At 41.7% G+C, this 25,758-nt stretch overlaps 1 protein-coding gene across 1 annotated transcript in view; it reads right to left on the bottom strand.

The window, feature by feature from the left end:
* wdfy3 (WD repeat and FYVE domain containing 3) overlaps nt 1-17,341 on the bottom strand; it is a 107,882-nt gene extending 90,541 nt beyond the window's left edge. The window contains exons 1-8 of the mRNA XM_039013013.1: nt 17,278-17,341; nt 14,965-15,085; nt 14,307-14,390; nt 14,070-14,153; nt 13,754-13,837; nt 13,463-13,600; nt 10,556-10,635; nt 5,229-5,419 (exon numbers count right to left, since the gene is read on the bottom strand). Of these exons, the coding sequence (XP_038868941.1) occupies nt 5,229-5,419; nt 10,556-10,635; nt 13,463-13,600; nt 13,754-13,837; nt 14,070-14,153; nt 14,307-14,390; nt 14,965-15,085; nt 17,278-17,341 (846 nt within the window). The remainder of the gene's footprint in view (nt 1-5,228; nt 5,420-10,555; nt 10,636-13,462; nt 13,601-13,753; nt 13,838-14,069; nt 14,154-14,306; nt 14,391-14,964; nt 15,086-17,277) is intronic.
* Nucleotides 17,342-25,758: the final 8,417 nt, after the last annotated feature.

The following is a 25,758-nucleotide window of genomic DNA, read 5'->3' as shown; positions in this document are numbered from 1 at the left end:
AAAGAACTCTGGAGGTTCCAACAAACCACAGGAATTTCCCGGGGGTTCATTATTTGTATTGATTACTTTAGTTCCATCAGAGTGATAGGGGGACTCAATGCAGGTCGGCAGAGATCTCAGATCTATACGAATGACCATCGGAATCCCAGAGTTTTGAATTGATTAATACCGGGTCAGAGTGTATGGTTCCATCCACTGATTTAATGGAAGTTACATTTTTTAAAGTTTTTATCGGCATGTAATTTATTGAGCTAATAGATTTGCTTGGAATGAAAATTATAAAAAAGAACGTGCTATGTAAACAAGAGTTTCTGATCGGTGTCTACATGATAAATTAATTTATTTTCTGATAATCTGCCGATCAAGGATAGCTTGTGGAGAGACGTTTCAAGTTGTCATAATTGGTCTTCTAATTCTGTAACGTTGTGTTGGTTGAATGGTTTAAATTGGATGACAACGAGGTAGAGTATGACCTAATAAAGCCTTTGACCATGTCCCACAGTCCTCCAGGATCATCAACAGAGTGTTACCACAGTCCTCCATCAACACAACGCCACAGATAACGTGCAATTGGCATGCTGACTGCAGAAATATCTACCAGAGTTGTTGCCAGAGAATTTAATGTTAATTTCTCTACCATAAGCCGCCTCCAACATCGTTTTAGACAATTTGGCAGTACATCCAACAGGCCTCACAACCGCAGACCACGTCTAACCACACAAGCCCAGGACCTCCAAATCCAGCTTAATCACCTGAGGGATGGTCTGAGACGAACCACTCAGACAGTTGATGATACTGTGGGTTTGCACAACTGAAGAATTTCGGCAAAAACTGTCACAAAACCTTCTCAGGGAAGCTCATCTGCGTGCTAAATGCTCACCTTCGATGGCCCCTGGCATGCTGGAGAAGTGTGATACGGGCAGATGGCAGACAGCGTGTATGGCGTTGTGTGGGTGAGCGGCTTGCTGATATCAATGTTGTGAACAATGTGCACCATGGTGGCGGTGGGTTTATGTATGGACGCACAACAAACACAATTGCATTTTATCGATGGAAATTTGAATGCACAGAGATACCGTGACAAAATCCCGAGGGCTATTCTTGTGCCATTCATCCGCCGCCATCACCTCATGTTTCAGCATGATAATGCACGGCCTCGTGTTGTCCCAGTTCTTCCATGGTCTGTATACTCACTAGACATGTCACCCATTGAGCATGTTTGGGATGCTCTGGATCATGTGAAATCCATACATTAGGGTCAAATGAATTTATTTGACCAGATAAAATGCTATTTTGCAGTAAACAAATTGGACATTCAACAAGCACAGCACTTACACAAATGACTGATGATTGGCTGAGAGAAACTGATGACAAAAATATTGTGTGGGCTGTTTTGTTAGACTTCAGTGTGGCTTTTGACATTATTGATCATAGTCTGCTGCTGGAAAAACGTAAGTGTTATGGCTTTACACCCCCTGCTATAATGTGTTATGGCTTTACACCCCCTGCTATAATGTGGATAAAGAGTTACCTGTCTAACAGAACACAGAGGGTGTTCTTTAATGGAAGCCTCTCCAACATAATCCAGGTAGAATCAGGAATTCCCCAGGGTTGCTGTTTAGGCCCCTTACTTTTTTCACTTTACTAATGACCTGCCATTGGCTTTGAGTAAAGCCAGTGTGTCTATGTATGCGGATGACTCAACACTATACACGTCAGCTACTACAGCGACTAAAATGACTGCAACACTTAAATATCCGCAGTAAGTTTCAGAGTGGGTGGCAAGGAATAAGTTAGTCCTAAATATTTCAAGAACTAAAAGCATTGTATTTGGGACAAATCATTCACTAAACCCTAAACCTCAACTAAATCTTGTAATAAATCATGTGGAAATTGAGCAAGTTGAGATGACTAAACTGCTTAGTAACCCTGGATCGTGAACTGTCATGGTCAAAACATATTGATACGACAGTAGCAGTAAGATGGGGAGAAGTCTGTCTATAATAAAGCCCTGCTCTGCCTTTTTAACAACACTATCAACAAGGCAGGTGCTACAGGCCCTAGTTTTGTCTCACCTGGACTACTCTTCAGTCGTGTGGTCAGGTGCCACAAAGAGGGACTTAGGAAAATTGCAATTGGCTCAGAACAGGGCAGCATGGCTGGCCCTTGGATGTACACAGAGAGCTAATATTAATAATATGCATGTCAATCTCTCCTGGCTGAAAGTGGAGGAGAGATTGACTTCATCACTACTTGTATTTGTGAGAGGAATTGAGATGTTGAATCCACGAGCTGTCTGTTTGAACTACTGACGCACAGCTCGGGACACCCCATATGCATACCCCACCAGACATACCACAAGAGGTCCCTTCACAGTCCCCAAGTCCAGAACAGTCAATGAATATAGGGGATTTTGTGTTGTAGATATGTGGTAGCAGAGTAGGCGCCTGAGGGAACTAATGGGGATCCATAATAAACCCCAGGTAGAGTAGCTGCTGCCTTGGCAGGAACTAATGGGGATCCATAATAAACCCTAGGGAGGGTAGCTGCTGCCTTGGCAGGAACTAATGGGGAACCATAATAAACCCCAGGAAGAGTAGCTGCTGCCTTGGCAGGAACTAATGGGGATCCATAATAAACCCCAGGAAGAGTAGCTGCTGCCTTGGCAGGAACTAATGGGGATCCATAATAAACCCCAGGAAGAGTAGCTGCTGCCTTGGCAGGAACTAATGGGGATCCATAATAAACCCCAGGAAGAGTAGCTGCTGCCTTGGCAGGAACTAATGGGGATCCATAATAAACCCCAGGAAGAGTAGCTGCTGCCTTGGCAGGAACTAATGGGGAACCATAATAAACCCCAGGAAGAGTAGCTGCTGCCTTGGCAGGAACTAATGGGGATCCATAATAAACCCCAGGAAGAGTAGCTGCTGCCTTGGCAGGAACTAATGGGGATCCATAATAAACCCCAGGAAGAGTAGCTGCTGCCTTGGCAGGAACTAATGGGGATCCATAATAAACCCCAGGAAGAGTAGCTGCTGCCTTGGCAGGAACTAATGGGGATCCATAATAAACCCCAGGAAGAGTAGCTGCTGCCTTGGCAGGAACTAATGGGGATCCATAATAAACCCCCTAAGGGGTAGCTGCTGCCTCGGCAGGAACTAATGGGGATCCATAATAAACCCCATGAAGAGTAGCTGCTGCCTTGGCAGGAACTAATGGGGATCCATAATAAAACCCCAGGAAGAGTAGCTGCTGCCTTGGCAGGAACTAATGGGGATCCATAATAAAACCCCAGGAAGAGTAGCTGCTGCCTTGGCAGGAACTAATGGGGATCCATAATAAACCCCAGGAAGAGTAGCTGCTGCCTGGACAGGAACTAATGGGGAACCATAATAAACCCCAGGAAGAGTAGCTGCTGCCTCGGCAGGAACTAATGGGGATCCATAATAAACCCCAGGAAGAGTAGCTGCTGCCTCGGCAGGAACTAATGGGGAACCATAATAAACCCCAGGTAGAGTAGCTGCTGCCTTGGCAGGAACTAATGGGGATCCATAATAAACCCCAGGAAGAGTAGCTGCTGCCTTGGCAGGAACTAATGGGGATCCATAACAAATCCCATGAAGAGTAGCTGATGCCTTGGCAGGAACTAATGGGGATCCATAATAAACCCCATGAAGAGTAGTTGCTGCCTTGGCAGGAACTAATGGGGATCCATAATAAACCCCAGGAAGAGTAGCTGCTGCCTTGACAGGAACTAATGGGGATCCATAATAAACCCCAGGAAGAGTAGCTGCTGCCTTGGCAGGAACTAATGGGGATCCATAATAAACCCCAGGAAGAGTAGCTGCTGCCTTGGCAGGAACTAATGGGGATCCGTAATAAACCCCAGGAAGAGTAGCTGCTGCCTTGGCAGGAACTAATGGGGATCCATAATAAACACCAGGAAGAGTAGCTACTAATGCTATATATTACAAAACAATATTAGACTAATACTACACGGCTAAATTACTGTCAAAGGTATTGTTATAATTGTAACTAATGAGATCATAGATTGTTAATTTTGGGCAGTGCTGTCTGAGGCGACCCGCCTGGAAACAAACTAACTAGAGGAAACACTGGCTAGATAGTATGACAGTAAAGAGGTTTTAACTAGAGGAAACACTGGCTAGATAGTATGACAGAAAATAGGTTTTAACTAGAGGAAACACTGGCTAGATAGTATGACAGTAAAGAGGTTTTAACTAGAGGAAACACTGGCTAGATAGTATGACAGTAAAGAGGTTTTAACTAGAGGAAACACTGGCTAGATAGTATGACAGAAAAGAGGTTTTAACTAGAGGAAATACTGGCCAGATAGTATGACAGTAAAGAGGTTTTAACTAGAGGAAACACTGGCTAGATAGTATGACAGTAAAGAGGTTTTAACTAGAGGAAACACTGGCTAGATAGTATGACAGTAAAGAGGTTTTAACTAGAGGAAACACTGGCTAGATAGTATGACAGTAAAGAGGTTTTAACTAGAGGAAACACTGGCTAGATAGTATGACAGTAAAGAGGTTTTAACTAGAGGAAATACTGGCTAGATAGTATGACAGTAAAGAGGTTTTAACTAGAGGAAATACTGGCTAGATAGTATGACAGTAAAGAGGTTTTAACTAGAGGAAATACTGGCTAGATAGTATGACAGTAAAGAGGTTTTAACTAGAGGAAACACTGGCTAGATAGTATGACAGTAAAGAGGTTTTAACTAGAGGAAACACTGGCTAGATAGTATGACAGTAAAGAGGTTTCAACTAGAGGAAACACTGGCTAGATAGTATGACAGTAAAGAGGTTTTAACTAGAGGAAACACTGGCTAGATAGTATGACAGTAAAGAGGTTTTAACTAGAGGAAACACTGGCTAGATAGTATGACAGAAAATAGGTTTTAACTAGAGGAAACACTGGCTAGATAGTATGACAGTAAAGAGGTTTTAACTAGAGGAAACACTGGCTAGATAGTATGACAGAAATTAGGTTTTATGATAAAATGATAAAATGGTAGATAAGAACGAAAAAGTTTTGTTTACTAACATGGACACAGTAACCTCGAAATAGATCTATGGGAAATACTAGCTAGTACAGCATGGAAAAGAGGTTTTAACGAGAGGAAACACTAACTAGTACAGTATGGAAAAGAGGTTTTAGTAAGAAGTAATGATAAAAAGGGTTTGTGTACTAACATGTACCTGGAGGCTGTCTGGCAGCTCTGTGACGGGTTGTTGCAGGAACAGAGCCATCAGCAGGAAGTAGAGCTCGGGGACGTTGGTGTGTTTCGGCAGCAGAGTCTGCAGAACAGGGAACCCTGGGAAATGGCAGGCGTCTCGGTTGATCTCCCGTAGCGTGGAGCGACCGCCGGCGCTGCGTCCCACGTTGAAGCCTGAGGAGGAGAGAGGAGAGGAAGAAGAGGTTGGGAAACTGCGAATCAGGGTTGTGATCAGGAAAATTTCAGGGAAAAATGTAATACATTTGGATTTTAGATACGGGATAGGCGAGTTATTTGAATAGAGGATAAATGTCAGAAAAGCAGGAAGACTCACATCCCTATTCTTAGAATAGACTACAACTAGCTAACAGTTAGGAAACCGCCATTGATGTGTGCTAACTATGTCTGTACTTTTCCCTTTCTATGCAAGCTGGGTCGAAGCACATGTGGGTATGCTCACATTCTATGCCTGTACTTTGTTGCAGAGCAGACGGAATATTGAAGTGCACTACGGGATATTCAAGTATTCTATTCAGAGTTTTACCTTTAGTTATACAGGTTAGTTTCATTGAGATAAAATCTCTTTTGGAAGAGAGACCTGTTTCAAGATAGACATTATAAACAAACAAGAAGCATCAAAAGCCATCCTCATCAAAGGGTAATAACGGACGGGAAAGGGGCAGCATGTCACATTCTATATGTCACATTCTATATCCTGCACAGTAAACAGTTCTATTATATTATGTCACATTCTATATCTATATGATATTATGGTACATTCTATATCCTGCACAGTAAACAGTTCTATTATGTCACATTCTATATCCTGCACAGTAAACAGTTCTATTATATTATGTCACATTCTATATCTATATGATATTATGGTACATTCTATATCCTGCACAGTAAACAGTTCTATTATGTCACATTCTATATACTGCACAGTAAACAGTTCTATTATATTATGTCACATTCTATATCTATATGATATTATGGTACATTCTATATCCTGCACAGTAAACAGTTATATTATATTACATTCTATATCCTGCACAGTAAACAGTTCTATTATGTCACATTCTATATACTGCACAGTAAACAATTATATGATGGTACATTCTATATGTCACATTCTATATACTGCACAGTAAACAGTTCTATTATATTATGGTACATTCTATATCCTGCACAGTAATCAGTTATATTATATTACATTCTATATCCTGCACAGTAAACAGTTCTATTATATTACATTCTATATCCTGCACAGTAAACAGTTCTATTATATTACATTCTATATCCTGCACAGTAAACAGTTATATTATATTATGGTGCATTCTACATCCTGCACAGTAATCAGTTATATTATATTATGGTACATTCTATATCCTGCACAGTAAACAGTTATATTATATTATGGTGCATTCTATATCCTGCACAGTAAACAGTTCTATTATATTACATTCTATATCCTGCACAGTAAACAGTTATGTTATATTATATTATGGTACATTCTATATCCTGCACAGTAAACAGTTCTATTATATTATGGTACATTCTATATCCTGCACAGTAAACAGTTCTATTATATTATGGTGCATTCTATATCCTGCACAGTAAACAGTTATATTATATTATGGTGCATTCTATATCCTGCACAGTAAACAGTTATATTATATTATGGTGCATTCTATATCCTGCACAGTAAACAGTTCTATTATATTATGGTGCATTCTATATCCTGCACAGTAAACAGTTCTATTATATTATGGTGCATTCTATATCCTGCACAGTAAACAGTTATATTATATTGCATTCTATATCCTGCACAGTAAACAGTTCTATTATATTATGGTGCATTCTATATCCTGCACAGTAAACAGTTCTATTATATTATGGTGCATTCTATATCCTGCACAGTAAACAGTTATATTATATTATGGTGCATTCTATATCCTGCACAGTAAACAGTTATATTATATTATGGTACATTCTATATCCTGCACAGTAAACAGTTATATTATATTACATTCTATATCCTGCACAGTAAACAGTTATATTATATTACATTCTATATCCTGCACAGTAAACAGTTCTATGATATTATGGTGCATTCTATATCCTGCACAGTAAACAGTTATATTATATTACATTCTATATCCTGCACAGTAAACAGTTATATTATATTACATTCTATATCCTGCACAGTAAACAGTTAGATTATATTATGGTACATTCTATATCCTGCACAGTAAACAGTTATATTATATTACATTCTATATCCTGCACAGTAAACAGTTATATTATATTACATTCTATATCCTGCACAGTAAACAGTTCTATGATATTATGGTGCATTCTATATCCTGCACAGTAAACAGTTATATTATATTACATTCTATATCCTGCACAGTAAACAGTTATATTATATTACATTCTATATCCTGCACAGTAAACAGTTATATTATATTACATTCTATATCCTGCACAGTAAACAGTTATATTATATTATGGTACATTCTATATCCTGCACAGTAAACAGTTATATTATATTATGGTGCATTCTATATCCTGCACAGTAAACAGTTATATTATATTATGGTGCATTCTATATCCTGCACAGTAAACAGTTATATTATATTACATTCTATATCCTGCACAGTAAACAGTTCTATTATATTATGGTGCATTCTATATCCTACACAGTAAACAGTTATATTATATTACATTCTATATCCTGCACAGTAAACAGTTCTATTATATTATGGTACATTCTATATCCTGCACAGTAAACAGTTCTATTATATTATGGTACATTCTATATCCTGCACAGTAAACAGTTCTATTATATTATGGTGCATTCTATATCCTGCACAGTAAACAGTTATATTATATTACATTCTATATCCTGCACAGTAAACAGTTCTATTATATTATGGTACATTCTATATCCTGCACAGTAAACAGTTATATTATATTACATTCTATATCCTGCACAGTAAACAGTTATATTACATTCTATATCCTGCACAGTAAACAGTTATATTATATTACATTCTATATCCTGCACAGTAAACAGTTCTATTATATTATGGTGCATTCTATATCCTGCACAGTAAACAGTTCTATTATATTATGGTGCATTCTATATCCTGCACAGTAAACAGTTATATTATATTACATTCTATATCCTGCACAGTAAACAGTTCTATTATATTATGGTACATTCTATATCCTGCACAGTAAACAGTTCTATTATATTATGGTGCATTCTATATCCTGCACAGTAAACAGTTATATTATATTATGGTACATTCTATATCCTGCACAGTAAACAGTTATATTATATTATGGTGCATTCTATATCCTGCACAGTAAACAGTTATATTATATTATGGTGCATTCTATATCCTGCACAGTAAACAGTTCTATTATATTATGGTACATTCTATATCTTGCACAGTAAACAGTTATATTATATTATGGTGCATTCTATATCCTGCACAGTAAACAGTTCTATTATATATTATGGTACATTCTATATCCTGCACAGTAAACAGTTATATTATATTACATTCTATATCCTGCACAGTAAACAGTTATATTATATTACATTCTATATCCTGCACAGTAAACAGTTCTATTATGTCACATTCTATATACTGCACAGTAAACAATTATATGATGGTACATTCTATATGTCACATTCTATATACTGCACAGTAAACAGTTCTATTATATTATGGTACATTCTATATCCTGCACAGTAAACAGTTATATTATATTACATTCTATATCCTGCACAGTAATCAGTTATATTATATTACATTCTATATCCTGCACAGTAAACAGTTCTATTATATTACATTCTATATCCTGCACAGTAAACAGTTCTATTATATTACATTCTATATCCTGCACAGTAAACAGTTATATTATATTATGGTGCATTCTACATCCTGCACAGTAATCAGTTATATTATATTATGGTACATTCTATATCCTGCACAGTAAACAGTTATATTATATTATGGTACATTCTATATCCTGCACAGTAAACAGTTATATTATATTATGGTACATTCTATATCCTGCACAGTAAACAGTTATATTATATTATGGTGCATTCTATATCATGCACAGTAAACAGTTCTATTATATTATGGTACATTCTATATCCTGCACAGTAAACAGTTCTATTATATTACATTCTATATCCTGCACAGTAAACAGTTATGTTATATTATATTATGGTACATTCTATATCCTGCACAGTAAACAGTTCTATTATATTATGGTACATTCTATATCCTGCACAGTAAACAGTTCTATTATATTATGGTGCATTCTATATCCTGCACAGTAAACAGTTATATTATATTACATTCTATATCCTGCACAGTAAACAGTTCTATTATATTATGGTGCATTCTATATCCTGCACAGTAAACAGTTCTATTATATTATGGTGCATTCTATATCCTGCACAGTAAACAGTTCTATTATATTATGGTGCATTCTATATCCTGCACAGTAAACAGTTATATTATATTGCATTCTATATCCTGCACAGTAAACAGTTCTATTATATTATGGTGCATTCTATATCCTGCACAGTAAACAGTTCTATTATATTACATTCTATATCCTGCACAGTAAACAGTTCTATTATATTACATTCCATATCCTGCACAGTAAACAGTTATATTATATTACATTCTATATCCTGCACAGTAAACAGTTATATTATATTACATTCTATATCCTGCACAGTAAACAGTTATATTATATTACATTCTATATCCTGCACAGTAAACAGTTATATTATATTACATTCTATATCCTGCACAGTAAACAGTTATATTATATTGCATTCTATATCCTGCACAGTAAACAGTTATATTATATTACATTCTATATCCTGCACAGTAAACAGTTATATTATATTATGGTGCATTCTATATCCTGCACAGTAAACAGTTATATTATATTATGGTGCATTCTATATCCTGCACAGTAAACAGTTATATTATATTACATTCTATATCCTGCACAGTAAACAGTTATATTATATTACATTCTATATCCTGCACAGTAAACAGTTATATTATATTACATTCTATATCCTGCACAGTAAACAGTTATATTATATTATGGTGCATTCTATATCCTGCACAGTAAACAGTTATATTATATTGCATTCTATATCATGCACAGTAAACAGTTATATTATGTTGGGTTTTTAAAACTTGTATCTATACATTGACTCACCTACACAAATCCAACACCCACACACGTCACTCTACTCACCCATCACGGTGCCGATCTTGTTGGTGAGGACAGAGTCAGTGTGGTCCAGCCATTCGCCTCCGGTCAGTCCCTCTTTGAACCTGGACAGGTCAAATAAATGTAAAATCATGATATGAAGGATCAGGGGAATTCCTGACAATGTGACAGATCATGTACGTGACAATCATAGATAATATTCAATCTACATACAGTACCAGTCAAAAGTTTGGACACACTTTTTTTTTTACTATTTTCTACATTGTAGAATAATAGTGAATACATCATCACTAAGCTAAGGACCCTCTTCAACTGGATCCTGGACTTCCTGATGGGCCGCCCCCAGGTGGTAAGGGTAGGTAACAACACATCTGCCACGCTGATCCTCAACACGGGGGCCCCTCAGGGGTGCGTGCTCAGTCCCCTCCGTATTCTCTGTTCACCCATGACTGTATGGCCAAGCACAACTCCAACACCATCATTAAGTTTGCAGACGACACAACAGTAGTAGGCCTGATCACCAACAACTATGAGACATAGGGAGGAGGTCAGAGACCTGGCAGTGTGGTGCCAGGAAAACAACCTCTCCCTCAGCGTGATCAAGACAAACACGATGATTGTGGACTACAGGAAAAAGGAGGACCGAGCACGTCCCCTTTCTCATCGACAGGGCTGTAGTGGAGCAGGTTGAGAGCTTCAAGTTCCTTGGTGTCCTCATCACCAACAAACTAACATGGTCCAAGCACACCAAGACAGTCGTGAAGAGGGCACGACAAAACCTATTCCCCCTCAGGAGACTGAAAATATTTGGCATGGGTCCTCAGATCCTCAAAAGGTTCTACAGCTGCACCATCGAGAGCATCCTGACTAGTAGCATCACTGCCTGGTATGGCAACTGCTCAGGCTCCGACCGCAAGGCACTACAGAGGGTAGTGCGTATGGCCTAGTACATCACTGGGGCCAAACTTCCCGCCATCCAGGACCTCTATACCAGTGTCAGAGGAAGGCTCTAAAAATTGCCAAGGACTCCAGCCACCCTAGTCATAGACTGTTCTCTCTGCTACCGCACGGCAAGCGGTACCAGAGCGCCAAGTCTAGGTCAAAAAGGCTTCTTAACAGATTCTACCCCCAAGCCATAAGACTCCTGAACAGCTAATCAAATGGCTACCCAGACTATTTGGAATGTACCCACCCCACCCCCCATTTTTTACGCTGCTGCTACTCTGTTTATGGTCTATGCATAGTCACTTTAATAACTCTACCTACATGTACATATTACCTCAATTACCTTGACTAACCGGTGCCCCCGCACGTTGACTCTGTACCGGTACCCCCCTGTATATAGCCTCCACATTGACTCTGTACCGTAATACTCTGTATATAGCCTCCACATTGACTCTGTACCGTAACACCCTGTATATAGTCTCCACATTGACTCTGTACCGTAATACCCTGTATATAGCCTCGCTACTGTTATTTTATTGTTGCTCCTTAATTATTTGTTATATTTCTATGTATTTTTTTGTTTTCTTAAAACTGCATTGTTAGTTAAGGGCTTGTAAGTAAGCATTTCACTGTAAGGTCTACTACACCTGTTGTATTCGGCGCATGTGACAAATAACATTTTATTTTTTAAATTTTATTTTAAACTATGAAATAACACATATGGAATCATGTCGTAACCAAAAAAGTGTTAAACAAATCAAACTATATTTCAGATTCTTCAAAGTAGCCACCCTTTGCGTTGATGATAACTTTGCACACTCTTGGCATTTTATCAGTGTGTTGGGACATTTTCCTGTTGAGAAACAAAGGATAGTCCCACAACGGGATGGGATGGCGTATCGCTGCAGAATGCTGTGGTAGCCATGCTGGTTAAGTCCGCCTTGAATTCTAAATAAATCACTGAGAGTGCCACCAGCAAAGCACCCCCACACCATCACACCTCCTCCTCCATGCTTCACTGTGGGAACCACACATGCGGAGATCATCCATTCACCTACTCTGCGTCTCACAAAGACACGGAGGTCGGAACAAAAAATCTCACATTTGGACTCATCAGATCAAAGGACAGATTTCCACAGGTCTAATGTCCATTGCTCGTGTTTCTTGGCCCAAGCAAGTCTCTCCTTATTGGTGTCCTTAAGTAGTGGATTCAATTGGACCATGAAGGCCTGATTTACACAGTCTCCTCTGAACAGATGATGTTGAGATGTGTCTGTACTTGAACTCTGTGAAGCATTTATTTGGGCTTCAATTTCTGAGGCGGGTAACTCTAATGAACTTATCCTCTGCAACGGAGGTAACTCTGGGTCTTCCTTTCCTGTGGCAGTCCTCATGAGAGCCAGTTTCATCATAGCGCTTGATGGTTTTTGCGACTGCACTTGAAGAAACTTTCAAAGGTCTTTACATTCTCCGGATTGACTGACCTTCATGTCTTTAAAGTAATGATGGACTGTTGTTTCTCTTTGCTTATTTGATCTGTTCTTGCCATAATATGGACTTGGTCTTTTACCAAATAGGGCTATCTTCTGTATACCAACCCTATCTTGTCACAACACAACTGATTGGCTCAAGCGCATTAAGAAGGAAAGGAATTCCACAAATTAACTTTTAACAAGGCACACCTGTTAATTTAAATGCATTCCAGGTGACTACCTCATGAAGCTGGTTGAGGGAATGCCAAGAGTATGCAAAGCTGTCATCAAGGCAAAGGGTGGCTAATTTGAAGAATCTAAAATCTAAAATATATTTTCATTTGGTTAACACTTTTTTGGTTACTACAACTCCATATGTGTTATTTCATAGTTTTGATGTCCTCACTATTATTCTACAATGTAGAAAATAGTGAAAAATATAGAAAACCCCTTGAATGAGTAGATGTGTTCAAACTTTTGACTGGTATTTTTTTTTTTTTTAAGGATCAAAGACCTGGTCAGTATGGGCTGGTTACTGAGCAGAACCACCAGGATCCACAGAGCTGCTGTTACACTGCTGGAGTGGAGGTGCTCCTCCGTGAACATTAACAACCAGTCAAATCCCAGGGTACGCACCAACTCCTCACATGCCCTGTAGGGGGGGACAGAGAGCAGTCAGGCTACACACAACACAGTCAAATCCCAGGGTACGCACCAACTCCTCACATGCCCTGTAGGGGGGGACAGAGAGCAGTCAGGCTACACACAACACAGTCAAATCCCAGGGTACGCACCAACTCCTCACATGCCCTGTAGGGGGGGACAGAGAGCAGTCAGGCTACACACAACACAGTCAAAGCCCAGGGTACGCACCAACTCCTCACATGCCCTGTAGGGGGGGACAGAGAGCAGTCAGGCTACACACAACACAGTCAAAGCCCAGGGTACGCACCAACTCCTCACATGCCCTGTAGGGGGGGACAGAGAGCAGTCAGGCTACACACAACACAGTCAAAGCCCAGGGTACGCACCAACTCCTCACATGCCCTGTAGGGGGGGACAGAGAGCAGTCAGGCTACACACAACACAGTCAAAGCCCAGGGTACGCACCAACTCCTCACATGCCCTGTAGGGGGGGACAGAGAGCAGTCAGGCTACACACAACATAGTCAAAGCCCAGGGTACGCACCAACTCCTCACATGCCCTGTAGGGGGGGACAGAGAGCAGTCAGGCTACACACAACACAGTCAAAGCCCAGGGTACGCACCAACTCCTCACATGTCCTGTAGGGGGGGACAGAGAGCAGTCAGGCTACACACAACACAGTCAAAGCCCAGGGTACGCACCAACTCCTCACATGTCCTGTAGGGGGGGACAGAGAGCAGTCAGGCTACACACAACACAGTCAAAGCCCAGGGTACGCACCAACTCCTCACATGCCCTGTAGGGGGGGACAGAGAGCAGTCAGGCTACACACGACACAGTCAAAGACAGTACAGTATGAAGAGGGGCAGAAACTCCTTCTCCAATAGAAATCCCAGTTGTAGGTGATGTCATGGCGACGTTGGGTAGCTAAATTCATGCGTAGAAACACGTAAATCGTGCCTAACAGTTGTCTCGCGCCGAACTACGTACGTCAAATCATAAAGGCAGTCCTTCAATATAAATTTTTTTTTTTTTTTTTACAAAAATTAAAACGCGTCAGTTTGTCACTTTCACGAGGTTGGAGTTAATAACATGTTAAACTAGTGAAGACATCGTCTTCTTCTTCATCGTCTTCTTCTTCATCGTCGTCTTCTTCGTCTTTCCATTTGGAGAATATTAACTATGGAAGAATTTATCACTTCTCTCATTGTCTTGTCAAACCCTGGCCTGGTCTGTTTTTGTCTGTTTCGCAAGTGTTACCGGAAGTCTCTGGATGTTGCACCTCTGGGTTTTTAGAAACTCTGTGACGCGATTACACACAAGCACGCACAGGCATACACACACGCGCACACACACACACTGTGACGTACTGTGCGTTGACGGTGCATTTCTCCTTGGATGTGAAGAGCAGTTTGAGGAGGATGTCGAGCAGTCTGTTCCTCAACAGGATCAGGTTGGCCGACAGAAGACCCCCAAAGTCTTCATCATTACCTGGAACACAATAGACAATATTACCACTACTATTACTACAATAATATTACTGTGCTGAATACTGAGAGGAGACCCCCAATGTCTTCATCACTTGGAACACAAATTAAGTGATTTAAAAAAAAATGTATTCATGCGATTTTAGAATCAACAAAAATGGAACCGAACAGCATAGTTTTGGCATTGTACAAACATCTGTATGTACATCAGGGACAATAACTAGTTAGTGACAATAATCTCTATGCTAGTTAGTGACAATAATCTCTATGCTAGTTAGTGACAATAATCTCTATACTAGTTAGTGACAATAATCTCTATACTAGTTAGTGACAATAATCTCTATACTAGTTAGTGACAATAATCGCTATACTAGTTAGTGACAGTATCTCTATACTAGTTAGTGACAATAATCTCTATACTAGTTAGTGACAATAAACTCTATACTAGTTAAGGACAATAATCTCTATGCTAGTTAGTGACAATAATATCTATACTAGTTAGTGACAATAATATCTATACTAGTTAGTGACAATAATCTCTATACTAGTTAGTGACAATAATCTCTATACTAGTTAGTGACAATAATCTCTATACTAGTTAGTGACAATAATCTCTATACTAGTTAGTGACAATAATCTCTATACTAGTTAGTGACAATAATCGCTATACTAGTTAGTGACAATAATCGCTATACTAGTTAGTGACAGTATCTCTATACTAGTTAGTGACAATAATCTCTATACTAGTTAGTGACAATAATCTCTATACTAGTTAGTGACAATAATCTCTATACTAGTTAGTGACAATAATCTCTATACTAGTTAGTGAAAATAATCGTTCTACTAGTTAGTGACAATAATCTCTATACTAGTTAGTGACAATAATCTCTATACTAGTTAGTGACAATAATCTCTATACTAGTTAGTGACAATAATCTCTATACTAGTTAGTGACAATAATCTCTATACTAGTTAGTGACAATAATCTCTATACTAGTTAGTGACAATCTGCGTCAAAAACACATGATTTTGACACACACACACAGACACACAACATACGGGACACACACATACAGACCACACACAGGGACACAGAACACCACACACAACACACAACCAGACACACCACCACCCAGACACACACCCACACAACACAGACCACAACAAACAGACGAGACAGAGGGTTTGGGGGAGAAAACTACTCTCATTACGCAGCTGACTGTCCCCAGTACAGGTTGAACAGTGTTATCAAAGCCTGGCGCATGAGAGACACACACATGGTGCACACACACACACACACACACAACCACCCACACCACATGGTGCAACATTACACACATGGTGCACACACAACAGCCGAAGAGAACACACACACACACACACACAGGTGCAAAAAACACCCACAGAAGAACACACACACCACACCACACACACACACAGCACACACCACACCACACACGGCACAACACCACCCCACACACACACCACATCACACACACAACACACACACACGGTGCACACACGAACGGATGAACACACACAAGCACATTTTCACAGTAAGAGTGAGTCACATGTGTCTGAGTACATAAACTGTATTGCAAGGCTGACTTTGCTGGGTGGCTTTCTGGTAACGTATGTGTGTGTCCTTCTCCCCTGTTAGAAAAACGGTGGAATGCAGACGACCATGTCCGTGCCCTTCCACCCGGTGAAGTGTCTGTATCTGTTCTTTGACCTTCATCACATGGCCGAGGCCCTGGAGCAACACCAGAACTCAGAGCTGCCCAGGCTGACCCGTCGGGCCTGCTGCAGAAGGTCTTCGCAAGGTCTGTAGGTCAAACCCCTATTCCCTAACCCCACTACTCCTTAGGCCCCTCTCTCACCTAGCCCTTCCCACCTGGCTTCTAGCCCCCCTTCTCTAGCTCAGTTTCCCCCATATCGGCTAAGCTATGTGGGTAGGGGTTCTGGGGAAGCTATGTGGGGGTAAGGGGTATTCCGTGGTTAAGCTATGTGGGGTAAGGTGGATCCTGGTGAAGCTATGTGGGATAAGGGGTAAGAGGGTATCCTGTTGAAGCTTATGTGGGTAAGGGGGTATCCTGGTGAAGACTATGGGGTGGTGGTAACGGGTATAGTAAAGTGTATTTTACTATGTTAAAACTCTTTATTACTGTGTTGTTACTAATCTGGTGAACTTGTTACTTGTCCTCTCCTGCGGAGTGAACTGGCCCAGAAAGACGACCGTCCAGCTACTCTTCTCTGCCATCCACGTAGTGGGTGCCCCCCCCACACCTTGCCCTGGCGGAAGGCGATGGTCAGGGTCCTCAACACCATCTTCCGACACGGACTCAGCGCAACGTCATCAAGGTATAATCACGGTGAAGTTTGGGGTTGGTTGTTTTGGCAAAATTCAGAAAATCATTCACCATCATTTCCAGAGTATCTTGTTGTAGAGGATTCCACTTGTATGTTAAATAAATTCCAGTTTTATTCCTCCAAAAAATTGTCAACTCCAAATGGGGAATTCTTGGGAAACTGTGGCGTTTGTGAACGTTTTGAATTTTTACACCCTAAACATGGTGTGTCTGTTACCGAGAACTGCAGATGGAGTTGACCGATGGATGGTGTGTGTTGTGTGTGTGTGTGTTGTGTGTGTGTGTGTGTGGTGTGGTGTGTGTGCTGTGTGTGTGTGTGTGTTGTTTGCTGTGTGTGTGTGTGTGTGTGTGTGTCTGCTGCCTATTAACTGCTCCCTCCCTCCTCCTCCCTCCGTCAGAGAAGTAGTGCCTGCCACATGTATCCAGAAACAGTGCAGCAGTCAGATGGACCTCTTCACCCCTGGAGATCGTAGAGATGTTTGCTGGTCGTCCTGCTTCCTGAAGGACTCCAGGCGACGTCTCTCAGGACCCTGCTGGAACGACTTCAGGATGTGCAGGGATACACATTCCTCTGGCGACTCATGTCTCAGGAGGTAATATTAGAGGTGTGTGTGTGTGTGTGTGTGTGTGTGTGTGTGTGTGTGTGTGTGTGTGTGTGTGTGTGTGTGTGTGTGTGTCTGGTGTTGTGTGTGTGTGTGTGGTGTGTGTTCTAACAACGTCCATCCCCAGAAATATACTAAACAAAACTTATGTGTGGAGGTAACCATAACAACTTTGAGGAGGGAGATCCCATAAAACAACTGTGAGAGGAAGGTTCCCATAACCACATCTATGTTAGGGCGGGGTAACACCACTTGTAGAGGGAAAGGTTAATCCTACCATATTAAGAGGTATCCATAACACACTATGTGTAGAGGATAGAGGAAGGGGTTATACGCATACCACCACTACTGTTGTAGAGGAGAGGAAGGGGTTAATACCATAACACACTATGTTGTAGAGGAGAGTAAGGGTTAATACCATAAACACACTATGTTTGTAGAGGAAGAGAGGTTAATACCATAAAACACCTAGGTTGTAGAGGAGAGGAAGGGTTAATACCATAAACACACTATGTTGTAGAGGAAGGGGTTAATACCATAACACACTATGTTGTAGAGGAAGGGGTGTAATACCATAAACACACTATGTTTATGTAGAGGCAAGAGGAAGGGGTTAATACCATAACACACTATTTGTAGAGAGGGAAGGGGTTAATACCATAACACCACTATGTTTTAGAGGAGAGGAAGGGTTAATACCATAACACACTATGTTGTAGAGGGAAGTGGAGGGTTAATACCATAACACACTATGTTGTAGAGGAAGGGGTTAATACCATAACCACACTATTGTTGTAGAGGAAGAGGAAGGGTTACTACCATAAACACACTATGTTGTAGAGGAAGGGTTATACCATAACACACTATGTTGTAGAGGAAGGGGGTTAATACCATAACACACTATGTTGTAGAGGAAGGGGTTAATACCATAACACACTATGTTGTAGAGGAAGAGGAAGGGTTAATAACATAACCCTATGTTTAGAGGAAGGGGGTTATACCATACACACTATGTTGTAGAGAGAGAAGGGTTATACCATAACACACTATGTTGTAGAGGGAAGGGGTTAATACCCATAACACCTTGTTGTATGGTAGAGGAAAGGGGTTAATACACATAACACACTATGTTGTAGGGAAGGGTTAATACCATAACCACCTATGTTGTAGAGAAGGGTTAATACCATAAACACACTATGTTGTAGAGGAAGGGGTTTAATACCATAACACACTATGTTGTAGAGGGCAGGGGTTAATACCATAACACAACTATGTTGTAGAGGAAGGGGTTATACCATAACCACACTATGTTGTAGAGGAAGGGGTTAATACCATAACACACTATGTTGTAGAGGAAGGGGTTAATACCATAACACACTAGTTGTAGAGGAAGAGGAAGGGTTAATACCATAACACACTATGTTTGTAGAGGAGAGGAAGGGGTTAATACCCATACCACTATGTTGTAGAGGAAAGGGTTAATACATAACACACTATGTTGTAGAGAAAGGGGTTAATACGCATAAACACACTATGTTGTAGAGAGAGGAGGGGTTAATACCAATAAACACACACTATGTTGTAGAGGAAGGGGTTAATACCATAAAACACCTATGTTGTAGAGGAAGGGGGTTAATACCATAAACACACTATGTTGTAGAGGAAGGGGGTTAATACCATAACACACTATGTTGATAGGAATGGGTTAACCATAACACACTATGTGTAGGAAGGGGTTAATACCATAACACACTATGTTGTAGAGGAAGGGGTTAATAACCATAACACACTATGTTGTAGAGGAAGGGGTTAATACCATAACCACTTGTTTAAGAGGAAGGGGTAATCCACCTAACACACTATGTTGTAGAGGAAGGGGTTAATACATAACACACTATGTTGTAGAGGAAGGGGTTAATACCATAACACACTATGTTGTAGAGGAAGGGTTAATACCAATAACACACTATGTTGTAGAGGAGAGGGGGGTTAATACCATAACACACTATGTTGTAGAGGAAGAGGGGTTAATACCATAACACACTATGTTGTATAGAGAGAGAAGGGGTTAATACCTAACACACTATGTTGTCAGGGAAGGGGGTTAATACCATAACACCTATGTTGTAGAGGAGAGGAAGGGGTTAATACCATACAACACACTATGTTTAGAGAGGAAGGGGTTATACCATAACACACTGATGTAGGGAGAGGAAGGGGTTAATACCATAACACACTATGTTGTAGAGGAAGGGGGTTAATACCATAAACACACTATGTTTGTAGAGGAAGAGGGTTAATACCATAACACACTATTAATTGTAGAGGAAGGGGTTTAATACCATAACACACTATGTTGTAGAGAAGGGGTTATACCATAAACACACACTATGTTGTAGAGGAAGAGGAGGGGTAATACCATAACACACTAATTTGTAGAGCAGGGGTTAATACCATACACACTATGTTGTAGAGGAAGGGGTTAATACCAATAACCTCCCCTCTACAACATAGTGTGTTATGGTATTAACCCCTTCCTCTACAACATAGTGTGTTATGGTATTTAACCCTTCCTCTACACACATAGTGTGTTATGGATTAACCCTTCCTCTCCTCTACAACATAGTGTGTATGGTATTAACCCTTCTTCTACAACATAGTGTGTTATGGTATTAACCCCTTCCTCTACAACATAGTGTGTTATGTTATTAAACCCCTTCCTCTACAACATAGTGTGTTATGGTATTAACCCCTTCCTCTACAACATAGTGTGTTATGGTATTAACCCCTTCCTCTACAACATAGTGTGTTATGGTATTAACCCCTTCCTCTACAACATAGTGTGTTATGGTATTAACCCCTTCCTCTACAACATAGTGTGTTATGGTATTAACCCCCTCCTCTACAACATAGTGTGTTATGGTATTAACCCCTTCCTCTCCTCTACAACATAGTGTGTTATGGTATTAACCCCTTCCTCTCCTCTACAACATAGTGTGTTATGGTATTAACCCCTTCCTCTACAACATAGTGTGTTATGGTATTAACCCCCTCCTCTACAACATAGTGTGTTATGGTATTAACCCTTCCTCTACAACATAGTGTGTTATGGTATTAACCCCTTCCTCTACAACATAGTGTGTTATGGTATTAACCCCTTCCTCTACAACATAGTGTGTTATGGTATTAACCCCTTCCTCTACAACATAGTGTGTGTATGTATTAACCCTTCCTCTACAACATAGTGTGTTATGGATTAACCCCTTCCTCTACAACATAGTGTGTTATGGTATTAAACCCCTTCCTCTACAACATAGTGTGTATGGTATTACCCCTTCCTCTACAACATAGTGTGTTATGGTATTAACCCCTTCCTCTCCTCTACAACATAGTGTGTTATGGTATTAACCCCTTCCTCTACAACATAGTGTGTTATGGTATTAACCCCTTCCTCTTCCTCTACAACATAGTGTGTTATGGTATTAACCCCTTCCTCTACAACATAGTGTGTTATGGTATTAACCCCTTCCTCTACAACATAGTGTGTTATGGTATTAACCCCTTCCTCTTCCTCTACAACATAGTGTGTTATGGTATTAACCCCTTCCTCTCCTCTACAACATAGTGTGTTATGGTATTAACCCCTTCCTCTAAACATAGTGTGTTATGGTATTAACCCCTTCCCTCTACAACATAGTGTGTTATGGTATTAACCCCTTCCTCTACAACATAGTGTGTTATGGTATTAACCCCTTCCTCTACAACATAGTGTGTTATGGTATTAACCCCCTCCTCTACAACATAGTGTGTTATGGTATTAACCCCTTCCTCTACAACATAGTGTGTTATGGTATTAACCCCTTCCTCTACAACATAGTGTGTTATGGTATTAACCCCTTCCTTCCTCACAACATAGTGTTTATGGTATTAACCCCTTCTCTACACATAGTGTGTTATGGTATAACCCTTCCTCTCCTACACATAGTGTGTTATGGTATTAACCCCTTCCTCTTCCTCTACAACATAGTGTGTTATGGTATTAACCCCTTCCTCTTCCTCTACAACATAGTGTGTTATGGTATTAACCCCTTCCTCTTCCTCTACAACATAGTGTGTTATGGTATTAACCCCTTCCTCTACAACATAGTGTGTTATGGTATTAACCCCTTCCTCTACAACATAGTGTGTTATGGTATTAACCCCTTCTCTTCCTCTACAACATAGTGTGTTATGGTATTAACCCCTTCCTCTTCCTCTACAACATAGTGTGTTATGGTATTAACCCCTTCCTCTACAACATAGTGTGTTATGGTATTAACCCCTTCCTCTCCTCTACAACATAGTGTGTTATGGTATTAACCCCTTCCTCTTCCTCTACAACATAGTGTGTTATGGTATTAACCCCTTCCTCTTCCTCTACAACATAGTGTGTTATGGTATTAACCCCTTCCTCTACAACATAGTGTGTTATGGTATTAACCCCCTCCTCTACAACATAGTGTGTTATGGTATTAACCCCTTCCTCTCCTCTACAACATAGTGTGTTATGGTATTAACCCCTTCCTCTCCTCTACAACATAGTGTGTTATGGTATTAACCCTTCCTCTCCTCTACAACATAGTGTGTTATGGTATTAACCCCTTCCTCTCCTCTACAACATAGTGTGTTATGGTATTAACCCCTTCCTCTACAACATAGTGTGTTATGGTATTAGTAGTATCTCCCCTGGGGGGAGATGGAGTTGTTGATATTGAAACACACACACACACACACACACACACACACACACACACACACACACACACACACACACACACACACACACACACACACACACACACACACACACACACACCTCTAATATTAGCCTACCTGAGCATGAGGTCGCAGAGGAATGTGTATCCCTGACACATCCTGAAGTCGTCCAGCAGGGTCTGAGAGACGTCGCTGGAGTCCTTCAGGAAGCAGGACAGACCAGCAAACATCTCTACGATCTCCAGGGGTGAGAGGTCATCTGACTGCTGCATGTTCTGGATACATGTGGCCAGGCACTCTTTCTCTGAGGGAGGGAGGAGGGAGGGAGGTTAATATGGCAGCAGACACACACACACACACACACACACACACACACACACACACACACACACACACACACACACACACCACACACACACACACACACACACACACACACACACACACCATCCATCGTGTCCATCCATCTGCATGTTCTCGGTACACAGACACCAACCATTTAGGGTTGTAAAAATTCAGAAAACGTTCCCAAAAACGCACAGTTTTCCCAGAATTCCCATTTGGAGGCTTGACAAATTTTTGGAGGGAATAAAACTGGAATTTATTTAACAATTACAAGTGGAAATCCTCTCAACAAGATATCTGGAAATGATGGGAATATTTTCTGAATTTTGCCAAAACAACCAACCCCAAACTCTCACCGTGGATATACTTGATGACGTTGACGCTGAGTCCGTGTCGTGAGATGGTGGTGAGGACCTGACCAGCGCTCTTCCTCCAGGGCAGGTTGTGGGGGGGGCACCACGACGTGATGGCAGAGAAGAGTAGCTGGAGGTCGTCTTTCTGGGCCAGTTCCTCCGCAGGAGAGACAAAGCTACACAGCTTCACCAGGATCTAGTAACAACACAGTAATAAAAGAGTTTTAACATATTAAAAACACTTTACTATACCCGTTACCCCACATAGCTTCACCAGGATACCCCTTACCCCACATAGCTTCACCAGGATACCTCTTACCCCCTTACTCCACATAGCTTCACCAGGATACCCCTTACCCCACATAGCTTCACCAGGATACCCCTTACCCCACATAGCTTCACCAGGATACCCCTTACCCCACATAGCTTAGCCAGGATATGGGGGAACTGAGCTAGAGAAGGGGGGCTAGAAGCCAGGATGGAAGGGCTAGGGAGGAGGGGCTAAGGAGTAGTGTTTAGGGAATAGGGGTTGACTACAGACCTGTGCGAAGACCTTCTGCAGCAGGGCCCGACGGTCAGCCTGGGGCAGCTCTGAGGTCTGTGTGGCTCCAGGGGCCTCGGCCATGTGAGGAAGGTCAAAGAACAGATACAGACACTTCACCAGGGTGGAGGGCACCGACATGGTCGTCATGCAGTCCACCGTTTTCTACAGGGAGGAGAAGGACACACACATACGTTACAGAAAGCCCCAGCAAAATCAGCCTTGCAATTACCAGTTATGTACTCAGACACAGTGACTCACTCTTACCTGTGAAAAGTGTGCTTGTGTGTGTTCATTCCGTTCGTGTGTGCACCGTGTGTGTGTGTGTGTGTGTGTGTGTGTGTGTGTGTGTGTGTGTGTGTGTGTGTGTGTGTGTGTGTGTGTGTGTGTGTGTGTGTGTGTGTTCATTCTGTGCGTGTTTGCACCATGTGTGTGTGTGTGTGTGTTCATTCCGTGCGTGTGTGCACCATGTGTGTATGTGCACCATGTGTGTGTGTGTGTGTGTGTGTGTGTGTGTGTGTGTGTGCACCATGTGTGTGTCTCTCATGCGCCAGGCTTTGATAACACTGTCAACCTGTACTGGGGACAGCTCAGTGCAGTAATGAGAGTAGTTCTCCCCAAACCTCTGTCTGTCTGTTTGTGTGTGTCTGTGTGTGTGTGTGTGTGTGTCTGTGTGTGTGTCTGTGTGTGTGTGTGTGTGTGTGTGTGTCTGTGTCTGTGTGTGTGTCTGTATGTGTGTGTCTGTATGTTTGTGTCTGGATGTGTGTGTGTCAAAATCATGGCTGTTTATTGACGCAGAGGGAAAAACACAGAAACAGAAGTGTTCTTATTAATGTAAATGATTCACGCATTTCACACACACACACACACACCCCCACCCACACCCACACACACACACACACACACACAGGTGTATATATGCAAGGCTGCAGTGTTGTGCTGTGAGCAGAGCTCCCCTCCATTAATTACTGAGATGCCTGGGGGAGGAGAGGAGGGGGGAGGAGAGTAGAGGGGGGAGAGGGGAGGGGAGGACTCATATCGCTGAATCTTTGAGAAGAGCAGTAACACAAGACACACACAGCAAAACAGAACAGAACAGAACAGAACAGAGGAGAGGAGAGGAGAGGAGAGAGAGGAGAGGAGAGAGAGGAGAGAGGAGAGAGGAGAGGAGAAGAATGGGGAGGAGAGCAGAGGAGAGGAGAGGAGAGGCGGGAGGAGAGGAGAGGAGAGCAGAGGAGAGCAGAGAGCAGAGGAGAAGAGGGAGAGGGAGGAGAGCAGAGGGGAGGAGGGGGAGGGGAGGGGAGGAGGGGAGGAGAGGGGAGAAGAGGAAGAGGGAGGAGAGCAGAGGGGAGGAGGGGGGAGGAGAGGGGAGGAGAGGAGAGGGGAGGAGAGGGAGGGAGGAGAGCAGAGGGAGGGGAAGGGAGGAGAGCAGAGGGAAGGGAAGGGAGGAGAGCAGAGGGAAGGGAGGAGAGCAGAGGGAAGGAGGAGAGCAGAGGGAAGGAGAGTGGAGGAGAGTGGAGGAGAGGGGAAGAATGGGAGGAGACAGAGGAGAGGAGAGGAGAGGAGAGGAGAGGAGAGGAGAGGAGAGGAGAGAGCAGAGGGGAGGGGAGGAGAGCAGAGGAGAGCGGAGGAGAGGGGAGGAGGGGGGAGGAGGGGGGAGGAGGCAGAATTTAGAATGTGTTGGAGGATGAACCGAGAGAGAGAGCGCTGTG

Source organism: Salvelinus namaycush, chromosome 18 (genome assembly GCF_016432855.1).
Source record: "Salvelinus namaycush isolate Seneca chromosome 18, SaNama_1.0, whole genome shotgun sequence".
Lineage (NCBI taxonomy): Eukaryota > Metazoa > Chordata > Actinopteri > Salmoniformes > Salmonidae > Salvelinus > Salvelinus namaycush.
The sequence above is the reverse complement of the archived record's forward strand: the minus strand, read 5'-3'. Positions and strand labels throughout refer to the sequence as shown.